At 36.4% G+C, this 15426-nt stretch overlaps 1 protein-coding gene across 2 annotated transcripts in view; it reads right to left on the reverse strand.

Moving 5' to 3' along the window:
* WAPL (WAPL cohesin release factor) overlaps positions 1–15426 on the reverse strand; it is a 95311-nt gene that overhangs the window by 62461 nt on the left and 17424 nt on the right. For both annotated transcript variants that reach the window (XM_045437905.1, XM_045437904.1), the window contains exon 3: positions 2031–3074. In XM_045437905.1, coding sequence (XP_045293861.1) covers positions 2031–3074 — 1044 coding nt within the window. The remainder of the gene's footprint in view (positions 1–2030; positions 3075–15426) is intronic.

Raw genomic sequence — 15426 nt, forward strand, 5'->3', positions numbered from 1 at the left:
GGACACTGACATTGGGCATTCTAGTTTAAATATACACACAGTTATCTACCTTTAACATTTTTCTAGAGCTTAAGTATACTGAATCATGCTGGCCTTCAAAGAATGTCTGCTTGCACCTACAAAAGTCACATTAAAAAAAAAAAGACAGCTATTTTTGGCAAAAGATATAAAACGACCTAGTACAATGTTGCTCAATGATTTGTGGGTCTTCATACAAAAATAACCAAATAATTAGATAAATTCCTAAGCCGTTAAATTTCTTCTAGCCTAAACAAAAAAGTAAAATAGGAAGACTTTTCACTATCACTAGCCCAACCATTAAAAATGTTCGCTATTTCATGGGGCACCTGGGTGGCTCAGTCAGGTAAGTATCCGACTTCGGCTCAGGACACGCTCTCAACCGTTTATAAGTTCGAGCGCCGCATTGGGTTCTGTGCTGGCAGCTCAGAGCCTGGCGTCTGCTTCAGATTCTGTGTACCCCTCTCTCTGCCCCTTCCCTGCTCATGCTCTGTCTTTCTCTTCCAAAAATAAACAAACATTAAAAAAATTTTTTAAAAATGTTTGCTATTTCATACATCAGTTGAAGACCCTGGATGTATCAAATGGTCTCTAATTTTTTAATTTGGTAGCAATATGAAAGAAGTTTTTGAAAGAGAGCCTGATGATCTCACATTTCAAAGCTTAAAAAGTTACATTACCCCAAAATGTAAATTTCAGCCAGAGATTTTTCAATTGCTGATCAAAATAACTTGCTACCAAAGTTAGAAGAAAGAGCTAAGTAAATTGCAGGAAGAAAGGAGCTCAGGTTTTGTGCATGATTACTTATCATCCTCCTGACAAAGCAACCCTAAGCTGTCTGCCCAGTCATCTCATGTGACTAGCAAGGATGCTGCAAACTTCAATTCTCCAGAAAAGATTCAAGACAACACTGGCTGAATTGATAACCCCCTTATTTATTTATTAATTTTTACAGTTAGAGGAGTAAGGAGTGAGCCCTTAGGGACTATTCTTATATGCCTCTAGTTTTGAAGAGTGACTCTAATCTAACGGAACTATTTTTAGGCCAAATAAAGCAAAACAGTAGGTAGTCTCAAGTATGACTTATAATGTACACAAGAATCTATATGTAAGAATACTATTAGAATTCTAATTCACCATAATGACACTTCTTATATGACTTAACAGACAAAAACGTTATTTAACAAGTAAAGCGATACAGAGAAACTATGTATTTGGTTAAATATATATAAATATAGCCCCTGGATCCCAGAGGCTTTTGCTTACTCTTCCTCACTCAACAATCAATCCACTTCACTAAGCCCTTGTCAGGTAGTGACTTAATTATAGCGAAGCTAACCTACTTGTGTTGGTCTCTCACAGTAGAAACTATCAACTCCTTGAGAGCCTCCAGTCATTACTGGCCCTACTATCTTAAGAGACAAATTAAATTTTCACTGGTAAGAGTGAATAAATACTTAACTAGCACTTTTCAATTTTATTAAATCAACTCAAGAGGATGATTTTTAAGATTAACATTTACTTTTTAACTTTAAACTTAAGATTTCTTGACAATGTTTTAAAACATTAGTTTAATTTTGAGCCAACTACAAATGCTTTTAATCAATTTTAATTTTCTAATATTTCCCTCATTACAAACCATCTATTATCTATGTAGTTCTAAATGTCCAAAATCTACCAAGTCCCCAACTGCATTTGGATTTTCAAAGTTGAAACATCAAGATGTCTAATATCCCTGTACACACACACACTTTAAAATTCTCAAGTGCTAAAGGCAGAAATAAAACACAAAATTAAAAGACCCAATCTATAAATTGATCCTTACAATGTGGAACTTGATTATGAACATTTAAAACACTGTACCTCTGGATAAGGTACAATCTGTGGTTCTAAATAATACTTCTATTAAAATTAAACATAACAAATTAAAATTAAGTACCTAAGCAGAAACTCAGTAGCTGTTGACTTAAACTTAAAATGCATTTACTTGTAATAATTTTTTTAAGTCTTACCTGCATTATTAGTACTAGACTGACTGTCCTGGGAATTATCACTGTTTTCAGGAGGAGGCTGCAAGGAGGGTGATGGAGCTGTTTTAGTTCTTTTTTTGCTTGTCTTTCTTTCCACTTGACAGTCATCTTCATCATCATCTTCACTTTCACTGAGATCATCAAAGCCAAAATACTTAATTTTGTAATTAGAACTCCCAGAACCTCCTTCATCACCTCCTGTCTCATCATGATCTTCAAAACCAAAAAATTCAAGTTTAACATCCTTTTTGGATTTAGTATTACTAGGTCGAAATCTAGTAGTGGTCTTAGAAGTCGCAATATCTGCCTTTTTTCTTAGACGGCCAGCTTCTCCCAAATCTGCAGGGGTTGATGCAGTGAACTCATCCATGCTACGTTCCATAGTATCCTGTATGGTAACATTACAAACTGACAAGCAAGATGGATGTAAAACAGTGTAATCTCTAGTCCGTCCAACCGTCCCTCTAAAACTGGTCCCAGAACTTACACTGCCTTTCTTTGCCTGATTCAGGCCATCTTTACTTGATTCACTGTTTGCTTTGGCTAAGGCCTGACTGGTGCCGTCCATTAGCTTATCAAAATTTGATGCTCCTTGTGAGGATTTTGCTTTATTCGCCCTACAGTACGTCCTACAGTTGCTTGGCCTAAGAACACTTTGCACGATGTCTTCTTCAATGGCTTCATTTAGATTTTCCAACCGGTTTTTAAAATCTTCATCCTTCATCTCCAAAAGAGGATCACTATCCAAACCTAAAATACAATCTTCTGATCTGATATCTTCAAAATCATTATCCCATTCATACAAACCAGTTCTTACAGATCCCTTGATGGAAGATATTTCTGATGGAGATTCTGACCTTTTTCCAAGTTGGGAGTTCCAAGTATCATTTGTTTCCTTGATTTCATCAGCTTTGTATCCAGAAGCTACTGTTGTTTCTGCATTGGATTTCTTAGTACTGTCTTCAGCATTTTTGTAAATATGGTGACTATTCTTTTCATATTCTTCACTAAAATTCTCCACTTTATCTATAAAAATTAAAAATAAGTCAAGGATAAAAATTTAAGTGACATCAATGTAAAATTTAACAAATAATGATATCTGGCTAAGAGCACAGAATCAGTCTTGAAATAACTGCAATAAGGTTAAACTGTAAAGAAATTAATGAATGTTTACATATTTGACATTTCCCCTTCCACCTTTTAGTATAGAGCTCTTATGCCTTTTAGTGACCTCTCCCTAGTCATTCAAGTCCCTTAAAATTGTTATCCTTAATTCAAGAGATTTCGACAGCGTTAAGCAACTAGATCGATTCAGAATTAAAGGACTCAGCAAACCTTCTTGGAGATTATTATGGGTTTTTCAAATAAAAATGCTTAAACTAAAATTTATTTAGTAGAATCTAAACAGTGTAACACAATAAATGAAAACATTCCAGCAGTTTATTTCTCTGGTGTAGGGCTGCCCATAAGGTATGCCAGCTCTGTCTAGAAACCCATCTCAGGGTCAGGTTTCTTTCTCTAATTCTGTTTCCATTCTTTCTCCTAACCCTAAAAGCCATATAACTTCAAAGATTTTTTTTCTTAACAGCTGCTCTGGTGCCTAAGTGACTACAGTGGCTATCTATGCATATCCGCAAGTAGTAAATCTTACAGTTACTATTCATTTTGTACTTGGGCAATTCATTTTTACTATCTTTAATTTCTATCATCATAAACATTTTTTGTTAGCCTTTCTAAACAAGATGAAAATATGACTCAAACTGGTATTATGATTAATTCTCCCAGAACTTAGCAGTAGAAAAACGGCAAAATGTTTATGCCAAACTTATTGTTTATACTTAAAAAGTACACTTACATTTAAGAAAAGCCAAATTACAGATCCCAATTAACAAACCATCAAATATAGGCAAAGGGATGATTACATGAATTCAATGCACAATTTTTAATACTACCCAATGGCTTTAAATCTAATTTAACTTGTTAGATTAATATTTACTTACCTTTAGAAGGGACCTAATACCTGTTTTATTCTTAGATATTTTCCAGCAGAAAGCAAGGAACTACAGTTTTCATAATCTCAGAAGTACCAATCACTAAGCCTAAGATACTGAAAAGTTGAAAATTAAAAGGTGACTCTGACATCTGAGTCAAGCAAAGTCAAGTCTGAATCAAACCAGAAGAAATACCACCACAGCTTTTACTAACAAGTGGAAAGAGTAGGGGTAGCTGAGTCTGGAGACTTACGTTGCCCTGGTTAAACGAGCTCTTCAGAGCTCAGGCAAGATCCCTAACTTCAGGAGTTTTCCTGAGGGCTTCAATTTCCTCATCTGTTCAGAAGGGAAGTCACTGACCTAGGCTACTTTACAGCCTTACCAAAGGAATTATTTCCTAATGAATACATTATGGGAGTGCTTAGTATGTTTAGCTTCACAAAGGTCTGTGAGATGTCATTAAATGTATTATCACATCACTTTTGCCACTGCATAGCATTCTACCATCTTAATGCCAAATTTTATGTAGGCTGTTTCTAATTGTTTTATGTAATAAATATCTTTCTGACTAAAAAACAAAGAACAGCATTTACATGAACAATAAATGTCAGTATCCCTGTTTGTAAAAACTACTACTTCGGGAAGCACCTGGGTGGCTCAGTCAGTTAAGCATACGACTTTGGCTCAGGTCATGATCTCACAGTTTCTAAGTTTAAGTCCCACATCAGGCTCTGTACTGACAGCACAGAACCTGCTTCCGAGCCTCTGTCTCCCTCTCTCTCTCTGCCCCTCCCTCCCCCAAAATAAACAAACATTAAAACAAATAAAATAAAACAAATTAAAAAAGAAAGAAAGAAAGAAAACTACTACTTCAGGGCACCTGGGTGGTTCAGTCAGTTAAGGTTAAGCATCCAACTTCGGCTCAGGTCATGATCTCGAGTTTGAGCCCTATGTTGGTCTCTGTGCTGACAGCTCAGAGCCTGGAGCCTGCTTATGTGTCTCCCTCTCTCTCTGCCCCTCCTCTGCTCATGCTCTGTCTCTCTCTCTCAAAAATAATCAAAACATTAAAAATTAAAAAACAAACTACTTCAAGTTTCACTTTTATTACTCCCATTTCTCCTAAAATCAGAGAAAATACATGTTGTCATGTTGTGTTACTATTCTTATAAATAAGCCATCTTTCCTATGTCTAACTTTGTTGTGTGCTTATTATATAAATCTACTTTAAGTACAAAGTAATAAAGAGCCCTACAGAAAATATTCTCATTAAAAGTTGTAACTAAAAGTTACATTAGCAAGTATAATCAACTCATCTATTCAACTGTATAGCAAAAACAACCCTACAGATGAATTATTAAAATACATTATCTATTTTAAAAAAAAATTTTTTTTTTTCAACGTTTATTTATTTTTGGGACAGAGAGCGAGCATGAACGGGGGAGGGGCAGAGAGAGAGGGAGACACAGAATCGGAAACAGGCTCCAGGCTCTGAGCCATCAGCCCAGAGCCGGACGCGGGGCTCGAACTCACGGACCGCGAGATCGTGACCTGGCTGAAGTCGGACACTTAACCGACTGCGCCACCCAGGCGCCCCTACATTATCTATTTTTAAATTTCTAAACATACATTACCAACAGAGTTCTGCATAATAAATGCTGTCCAAGTTCTCCACAAGAGTATTCTAATATATAAAATAAACACCTTCCCTTCATCATTTAGCTCTGCAACAAGTATTTACAACTATATCTTTAGAAGAGAGAGCAAGGCTATCTTATCCTAAAATGCAGAACAATTACTTTCAACTGCTTTCCTCCCTCAAATATCCCAGCTTCTCTGTCACATAAACTCATTTGGTATCTTAACACATCAAGTGGTAAAAAAAAAAAAAAAAGTAAATAAATATCAGTTATTTTCTTCCAGAGAAGCTATGCATTACTCTGTTTTAATCTAAATTGACTATATAAACAGAAACATGTTCCTAGCTAAGACAGGTTTAGGAGTTCAATGAATGTGTGCCAATCCTGCCACTTTCTGGCTAAAACGAGGCCTTAAGAAGTTCAGGCTATTTCTTCAGCAAAAAATTAACAAAATATTTCTGAAGGGCAGGTTGAACAGATAAGTATATTTTACAGGTTATACAACATCACATAGATGCAAATTAACATAGCTATTACCACTCTGCCATAATACAGGACGTATTTTTAATAATCTTTTAGCAAGATTTTTCTTAGTGGGCTCTAACCTGTAAGTTCATCAATTCTCCTTTATGCGCCCTGTGTCTACCAGCTTCATGCAAGGAATCCAAAACTACATTCTAAGTCCTACTGTTCCTCAAGCTAAGTGTGAAGACTGGATGTATAGAAAGTTCTTAATTTAAAACTTAGCCCAGCACTATCCGCTATCAGATACTTAATAAATGTCTTTTAACATCACTTGATTTTAACATTTTCTTATTTAAGTAATCTCTACACCCACCATGGGGCTCGAACTCACAAACCCAAGATCAAAAGTTGTACACTCTTCTGACTGAGCCAGCCAGATGCCCCAACATCACTAGATTCTAGCATCACTAGTTACTCAATCTTTAGTACGTTAGCTAACATATAAAGGAGGGAATTTATCGTAATGAAGGAAACACATGACAAGCATGATGTTAAACATAGCTAAGCCAGTAACTAGATGTGCAAAAGTTTGGCAAGCTGTATTATCTCTCTAGGCCTCATCTGCTTATCTAAAACACAGAAAGCAATGGCACATAAAAGATTAATTAAATGCCCACTATTCCCTTGAGGATTCTTAATTTTGAAAGGAAATGGATGATTCCCTTAGCAACAGAAACACAAACATTACCAGTCCTTAAAATACTAGGAGTATACATAGTTTTGTAAAGAAAAATAAATAGGTGGGGTAACAAGTCTTCTGTGAATGAAGGATACTCCTTGAAGTATTTAAAAAATTGACAAGTTTGATCAGAGATTTATGAATGGGTTTCACAGTTTCTTCACATTTTGTGAAACTGTATGAAAATGTGCCACATTTCTCAGGGAGAGTATGCATAGTTTCAGCAAATTTTCAAACTAAAAAATATTTTTACTGGCTTAAAAGAGAGAAGGAGCAAAATATATGCAGGACATCAGTGTATTTTGATTGTGGAATTTCAAATCTCTATGGGAAAGATGGATTATTCAATAAAGGTACTGGAATATCTGAGGGAAATAAAGTTGGATTTTTACCTCAAGTATTAAAATATATCCTGGATTAATCAAAGACTTACATACAGAAAATGAAACTATACATATATTATAAAAGAGAATTTTAAAAAATACATTACACTGGAATGGGGAAATTCTCAGATACAAAGCCTATAATCCATATTAATTTACACAAAATCTAAAATTTCAGCATGTTAAAGTTAAAAGAAACAATAAAATGTGAAAAACCTAACTGCAACTAGTATTACCAAAAAAGAGGTAAATCCTTCACTTAACAAGAGTTCTTACCTATCCAGATGCATTAGAGACGTACATATGGGGGTAAATGCAAAGTTTTTAGAATACAGGAGTGTATCTTTAGGACCTCAGGTGGGTTAAGTTTTTTTAAACCAGATACAAAAAGCACTAACCATAAAGGAAAAGAAAGAAATTTCACCAAAATTAAATCTGTCCATAAAACAATACTATTTAAGAACTACCAAACTAGAGTGGAGGGTATTGAGACTATATAAAGAATGCATATAACGAATAAAAAGATGCCTAATTAAAACATGATCAAGAGACTTGACAACTCACTCAAAAAGAAAGGATATTCAATAAACATATAAAATACATTAAAAGATGCCTAATTCATTAGCAAATTAAAACCATAATAAGATACCACAACACAACCATCAAAAGAGCTAAAATTCACAATATCAAGTATTGTGGGGAAGGTAAAGCAGCTTCAACTGGTGGTAGAGGAAACTGAACTTTGGCATTATCTATAAAAACTAAACAGAACACTTATGACACAACAATTTCATTTCAAAGTACTTACTAAATAGATACTCGTGCAAACATACACCAAAAGATGTATTCAGCTGAACCACATGAAATCTCCATTTTAAAAATAATCAACTAATAGCAATTCCACATGGTTCAGCATAACAGAACTATGCCCATAGCAACATCATTCTAAAACAATGAGATCTAAATATTCATTAACAGGACAGTCAATAAAGTGGTCTGCTCATACAAAGAAATTCTACAGAGTAGTAAAAACCAAACTACATTTCTAGGGCAACTGGGTGGCTCAGTTAGTTAACCCTCTGACTCTTGATTTCAGCTCAGGTCATGATCTCAGGGTTTGTGAGATCGAGCCCTGCATCAGGCTCTGTGCTGACAACACAGAGCCTGCATGGGATTCTCTCTCTCTCTCTCTCTCTCTCTCTGCCCCTCCCCAGCTTGTGCACACAAGCTCTCTCTAAAAATAAATGTTTTCAAAAATGTACATGTCAAATAGACTTACCCTTGAAGCAAGCAGTTTTATTTACACGCATTTACTCTAAAATAAGTATGAAATTAACGTAAGTAACAAGGAAACTCACAACTTTGTTTCCTGGTTTTTGCTTTCATACACAATATGAACACCTACCAATAAAGAACAACTTAAAGTATCATACAGCCACATATCTAAATACTATGTAGCTATTTAGAAAGAATGAGGCAGATCTGTGTTATGTAGAGATAAGGTCATTGTTAAGGATGGGATGAGGGACAAGACTTTCCTATCTCTTGAATTGCCTACAGTCTGAGAATAGTCTGTTCACATGCTTAAAACATAATAAAAACTGCCAAAGATACATATTAAGTACCTTAAAGAGTAACAATGGTATTGCAGTTACCTTTTTTGGAATCCTTATCTTTTAAAGAATTCTATCTATGTATGAAATACAATGTCTGGAATTTGCTTCAAAATAAGGGAGACTTTAAAAAGGAGAGTAGATAGGAGTGCAAGAGTGGCTCAGCGGTTAAGCATCCAACTTTGGCTCAAGTCATGGTCTTTGGTTCATGAGTTCGAGTCCCTCATCAGGCTCTGCTGACAACTCAGAGGCTGGAGCCTGCTTCAGATTCTGTGTCTCCCTCTCTCTCTGGCCCTCCCCTCCTGGCACTCTGTCTCTTTCAAAAATAAATAAACATTAAAAAAAAAAAAAAGAGTATATAAGAATAAAAATGAAACAAGACTGACCATGAATTAATGTTTACTGAAGCTAGATACATACAGATATACACATCTGTGTAACTGTATGCTAGTATGTATATACATACTAACAACATACATACTTCTTTCACCCTTGTAAGAAAGTGAATATATTTCCTTTCACTTTCACCAAAGCCATCAACACAGATGAGGAAAAACAGGCCCAGCGAGGCTCATGACATGAACAGTTACCAATTAAACAAATGGCCAAAACACCCCATAAAAAGATCCACCCTGAGTTCTATTACATTTTACTACCTTTGGTAGCAGCTAAAAACTGAAATACTAAAGCAGATAAACCATCATAATCCACATTAATAGAAGAGATCCAGATAAAGAAGTTAAACATCTAATGTTTTGGACAAATGTGTATCACATGATTTGCTGAAGGTTAAATTTAAACAAAACCTTTGACTTTTGACAAAGACGACTGTACAGATAAAGAGGCTTTGGAGACGATTACTGACTAAATACAGGTGAGGTAACTAGAAAAGTTAATTTGGGCAGTAAGGGGTACCTCCATCATATGCAAGCTGCCTTTAAATACCAGAGTGGTTGTCATGAGAAGAGGGAACAAACGTATTCAAGACGTAAAAATCATTCAATTCACTGAAACTATAAGGACTAATGAGCAAAAATACTAAAGATCAATTAGAACTGTCCAACAAAGGAATATCTAGGAAGAGGAGAGTGTACTCCCTTGCCATAAAAGAAGTATTTGATAAAATGGGACTTGATTAAAATCAGTTAACTTCTGCTCTGCAGAAGACACTGTTAAAACAATGCAAAGACAAGCCACAGACTCAAGAGAAAACGTCTGCAATAAATATACTTGATAAAAGACCTTTATATAAAATATATAAAGAACTCTTAAAGTTCAATGAGAAAATAAGCAATCCAATTAAAAATGAGCAAAAAAATGTGAACAGGTATCCGCCAAGAAACTATACTGACATCAAATAAGCACATGAAAAATGCTCATCATTAGTCATTAGGGAAATGCAAAAAGCTAATAATTTCCTTAATATATTAAAAATTCTTGGGTGCCTGAGTGGCTCTCAGTTGGTTAAGTGCCTGACTCTTGATTTCAGCCCAGGTCATGATGCATGACCTCGGTTCATGAGTTCAAGCCCCACATTGGGCCCCGCTTGGGATTCTCTCTCCCCTCTCTCTCTGCCTCCACCACGCTCACGCGCTCTCTCTCAAAGTAAACTTTAAAATTTTTCTTTAATTAAAATAAATTCGTATACATTAGAAAGTCCAACATCTCACACAAACACAAAAAAGCTGGAGACATAGACAATTTATAGAAAAAGAAACAGAAATGAATTAATAACTTATGAAAAGATACTTTATTTCATACACAATTAAAAATCGAAGTACAAAAAAGGGGCACATGGGTGGTTCAGTCAGTTGACCATCTGACTTCAGCTCAGGTCATGATCTCCCAGTTCATGAGTTCCAGCCCCACACTGGGCTCTCTGTCAGGTTGTCAGTGCAGAGCCTGCCTCTGGATTCTCTGTCCCCTCCCCCCGCCCCGTTCCTTCCCTGCCTGCACTCCCCCCCAAAATATATATATATATATATATATATATATATATATATATATATATATATATATATATACATACACACACATAAATAATCAAAGTACAAAAAAAAATCAAAGTACAGGGGTGCCTGGCTGGCTCAGTCAGTGGAGCATACAACTCAATCTCAGGGTTGTGAGTTCGAACCCCACATTGGATGTATGGATTACTTAAAAAATAATAAATTTTGAAAAATCAAAAACTAAAAAAGTACCCAATGTTATATGTTCATTATTTCTCAATAAAGCTGATGGGGGGGGGGGGGGGACGAAATAAAACCAGGCTGAACTATACCTATACTTACTTAGCCCTCAGTATGTGCCTGGGACTGTTATAAATACTTTCTGCATCTTAATTCATTTGATTTCACAGTAACCTTCTGAGGTAGGTACTACTACCAGTTCATATGCTTTTATCACAATTTCAACACCCAGAAAGCTCTGAAAACTAAATTTTTTCATAATACATTCTGAAGCAAAACCCGACCTCACCTAAGTGAGGCTATTTAGAGTATCCTACTTAGAAATGTATTTTCTTTTTCTGAACAAACACTGATTAGAATGCTGCCTCAGACTCTGATGGGGTATTGATGTAAAATATACACACTTTCTGTTTGCCAAATTAATCCTGAATTCCAAAACAAATCTGGTCCCAAAGGTTTCAGATAAAGAAATGTGAACCTGCATCCCATTCTGCAGATAAAGGATAACAGACATAAGTTACTGTCTGACAGTCACACAGCTATTAAGTGGTATTTGAAAAATAAAGCAACTTAAAAAGAAAACAAAAATACCGGAAGCAACCCAAAAGTCTCACATCAACAAAAACCATTTAAGGAATTTATAGCACATACAGAAATGGACATGACCATGCAGCAGCATTTTAAATTAAAAAGGGGGGGCACCTGGGTGGCTCAGTTGGTTAAGCATCCGACTTGGTTTCCACTCAGGTCATGGTCCTGTGGTTTGCATGTTCAAGCCCCACATCAGTCTCTGCACTAAGTGTGGAGCCTGCTTGGGATTCTCTCTCTCTCCTTCTCTCTGCACCTATCCCCTGCATGTGTGCATGCTTTCTCTCTTTCAAAATAAATAAACTTAAAAAAATAAAATAAAAAGGGAGGGAGGCCAGAAAGAACATTTTTATATACTGCCATAGAATTATCCCCAAAATATATTAAGAGAAAGAGCAAGGTACAAAATGTCATGTTAACATTTGTGAATTTAAATACACATGCCCATAACTACTTTTATTGATTCTATGTGCACAGTATTTGTCAGAAGGATTGAAACAAAAAATAAATGGTCACTCCAGGGAGAACTGGGGTGACTGGGGAAAAGGGCTGGGAACCTTTCAACCATTACCATGCACAAATAAATTTTGATTTGAAATTTTTAAAAAGATGTACAAATTCTAAAATGAAAAAAATTAAACTCTCCAAATAAACGGCATTCGTTCAGCTAGGCAGAAAGCCCAAAGTTTTATAGAAAGATAAGGCAAAAAAAAAAAAAAAAAAAAAAAAAAAAGGCGCCACACATCTACTTGGAAATTTGACAACATCAACTGAAAATCTGAATGTATACACCCTGGGGCACCTGGGTAGCTCAGTCAGTTGAATGTCTGACTTCAGCACAGGTCATGATCTCACAGTTCATGGGTTCAAGCCCCACCCTGGGCTTTGTGCTGACAGTGCAGAGCCTGCTTCAGATTCTGTCTCCCTCTCTCTCTGCCCCTCACCAATTCATGGTCTCTTTCAAAAATAAACATTAAAAAAATTTCTTTTAATGTATACAACACCTTCTACCACTATACTGAGACATTATGCTCAAAAACACAAGTAGGGAGATGTTCAATATAGCAATTATTTGTAATAGCAAAGAACTAGAAATAGTCAAAGTGTCCCTAACAGGCTAATTTTAAAGTAAAGTACACTCATACAATGGAAAACATGGAACTGCTACAAAAAAACAAGTAAATCTGTAAGTATTGATAAGTGTACATCTGAGAGATTTTCCCTTAAGTGTTCTGCAAGGCACAATACACTATATATAGAGAGTGTGTATACACATACACACTCTCCATATATATATGTATATATACGTATAATATGTATACATTTATATATATGTATCATGCTCCCATTTGTGTGTGCCTGCATGTTTAATAAACATTGATTCATATGCTAAGCATACTGAAGACTGTGAAACGCTATATAAGAAATTGTCAACAGCATTTGCTTCTGTGGAAGGGAATGTATTTTTTTCACCATCAGTCAATAAAAATATGTGGCTATTTATCAGAGGTATCTAAAAAGCCAAAGGAAAAATGGCACATCTTCAGTGGATCAATTTTACTTAAAGATTTGAATGGTAAAAGGCATTTAAAAAAAAAAAAAAAAGCGCTTTAACTGGTAATTTAAGACATCTTTATATTTGGGGAAGGGAAACAACCAAAAATGAACTACTGGGGCACCTCATCAAAATAAAAAGCTTCTGCACAACAAAGGGAACAATCAGCAAAACTAAAAGGCAACCAACAGAATGGGATAAGGTATTTGCAAATGACATATCAGATAAAGGGTTAGTATACAAAATCTATAGAAAAAATCAAACTCAATATCCAAAAAACAATTCAGTGAAGACATGGGCAAAAGACATGAATAGACACTTCTCCAAAGACATGGCCAACCAACACATGAAAAAACGCTCAACATCACTCATCATCAGGGAAATACAAATTAAAACCACAATGAGATACCACTTCACACCAGTCAGAATGGCTAAAATAAACAACACAGGCAACAACAGATGTTGGTGAGGATGCAGAGAAAGATCTCTTTTGCACTGCTGGTGGAAACACAAACTGGTGCAGCCACTCTGGAAAACAGTATAGAGATCCCTCAAAAAATTAAAAATAGAACTACCCTACGACCCAGCAATTACACTACTAGGTATTTATCCAAGGAATACAGGTGTGCTGTTTCAAAGGAGCACATGCACCCCAATGTTCATAGCAGCTGACAACAGCCAAAGTATGGAAAGAGCCCAAACATCCACCAACGGATGAACGGATAAAGAAGATATGGTATATATCTACAATGGAGTATTACTCAACAACCAAAAAGAATGAAATCTTGCCATTTGCAACTACGTGGATGGAACTAGAGGGTATCATACTAAGCGAAATTAGCCAGAGAAAGACAAATATCATATGACTTCACTCATATGAGGAATTTAAGATACAAAACAGATGAACATAAGGGAAGGGAAGCAGAAGTAATATTAAAACAAGGAGGGGGGCAAAACATAAGAGACTCTTAAATACAGAGAACTGAGGCTTGCTGGAGGGGTTACGGGTGGGGAATGGGCTAAATGGGTAAGGGGCACTGGGGAGGACACTTGTTGGGATGAGCACTGGGTGTTGTACATAGGGGATGAATCACTGGAATCTACTCCTGAAATCATTATAGCACTATATGCTAACTTGGATGTAAATTAAAAAATAAATAAATTTAAAAATAATAAAAATAGTTTTTAAAAAAACAAGAAAAAGACATCTTTATATTTTATAAAGTATACCAAAACACCAAAGTTACATGTAATTTAAAAGATAAAGCCATAAAAAAAAAAGATAAAACAGTAAATATCAAACAGCTTTCAAAAGTGCTACTCAGCTGGGCCCACTACACAGATAGTCCAAATCACGGAGCAGTACTGGTCAATTTAACCTTCCCACATGCCCCATCAACATTACCTATGAAAAGCCTTAACTATGACAACCTACCAGCAAGTAAGGAGCTTGTTCACTCCAGTGGCTTTTTTTTTTTTTTTTACATGTTTGTTTATTTTTCAGAGAGACGGAGACAGAGCTCCAGCGGGGGAGCAACAGAGAGAGAGAGAGACATAGAGAGACAGAGAGAGACAGACAGAGAGAGACAGAAAGGGGGAGAGAGAGGGGGAGAGGGAGGGGGAGAGGGAGGGGGAGAGGGAGGGGGAGAGGGAGGGGGAGAGGGAGGGGGAGAGGGAGGGGGAGAGAGAATCTGAAGCAGGCTCCAGGCTCTGTGCTGTCAGCACAGAGTCTGACTGCGGAAATCAAACCCACAAGCAGTGAGATCATGACCTGAGCTGAAGTCTGACGCTTAACTGACTGAGCCAACCAGATGCCCTGCTCCCATGGCTCCTGCTCAAGATGCCCATCTCTGCCTACCTACCAGGAGACAGGAAACATACCCCAGTCACTCCTCAACCAGTGCACCTACCTTCCAAGTGGCAATTAACTCTTCAAATTAATACAGAGACACCCAGAACTAAGCTAAAACCTTTCAAAACATATATAGGCACAATTGAGGTTTAAAGATATTCATTTCTGGGGCGCCTGGGTAGGTCAGTTGGTTGAGCATCCAACTTCAGCTCAGGTCATGATCTTGATATTCATGGGTTCAAGCCCCATATCCAGCTCTCTGCTGACAGCATAAGCCTGCTTTGGATCCTCTGTTTCCCTCTGCCACTTCCCCACCCTTCCCGTGCACGCACACACACACACACACAAATACATACATACACACAC

This window comes from Leopardus geoffroyi, chromosome D2, assembly GCF_018350155.1.
Source record: "Leopardus geoffroyi isolate Oge1 chromosome D2, O.geoffroyi_Oge1_pat1.0, whole genome shotgun sequence".
Classification (NCBI taxonomy): Eukaryota; Metazoa; Chordata; class Mammalia; order Carnivora; family Felidae; genus Leopardus; species Leopardus geoffroyi.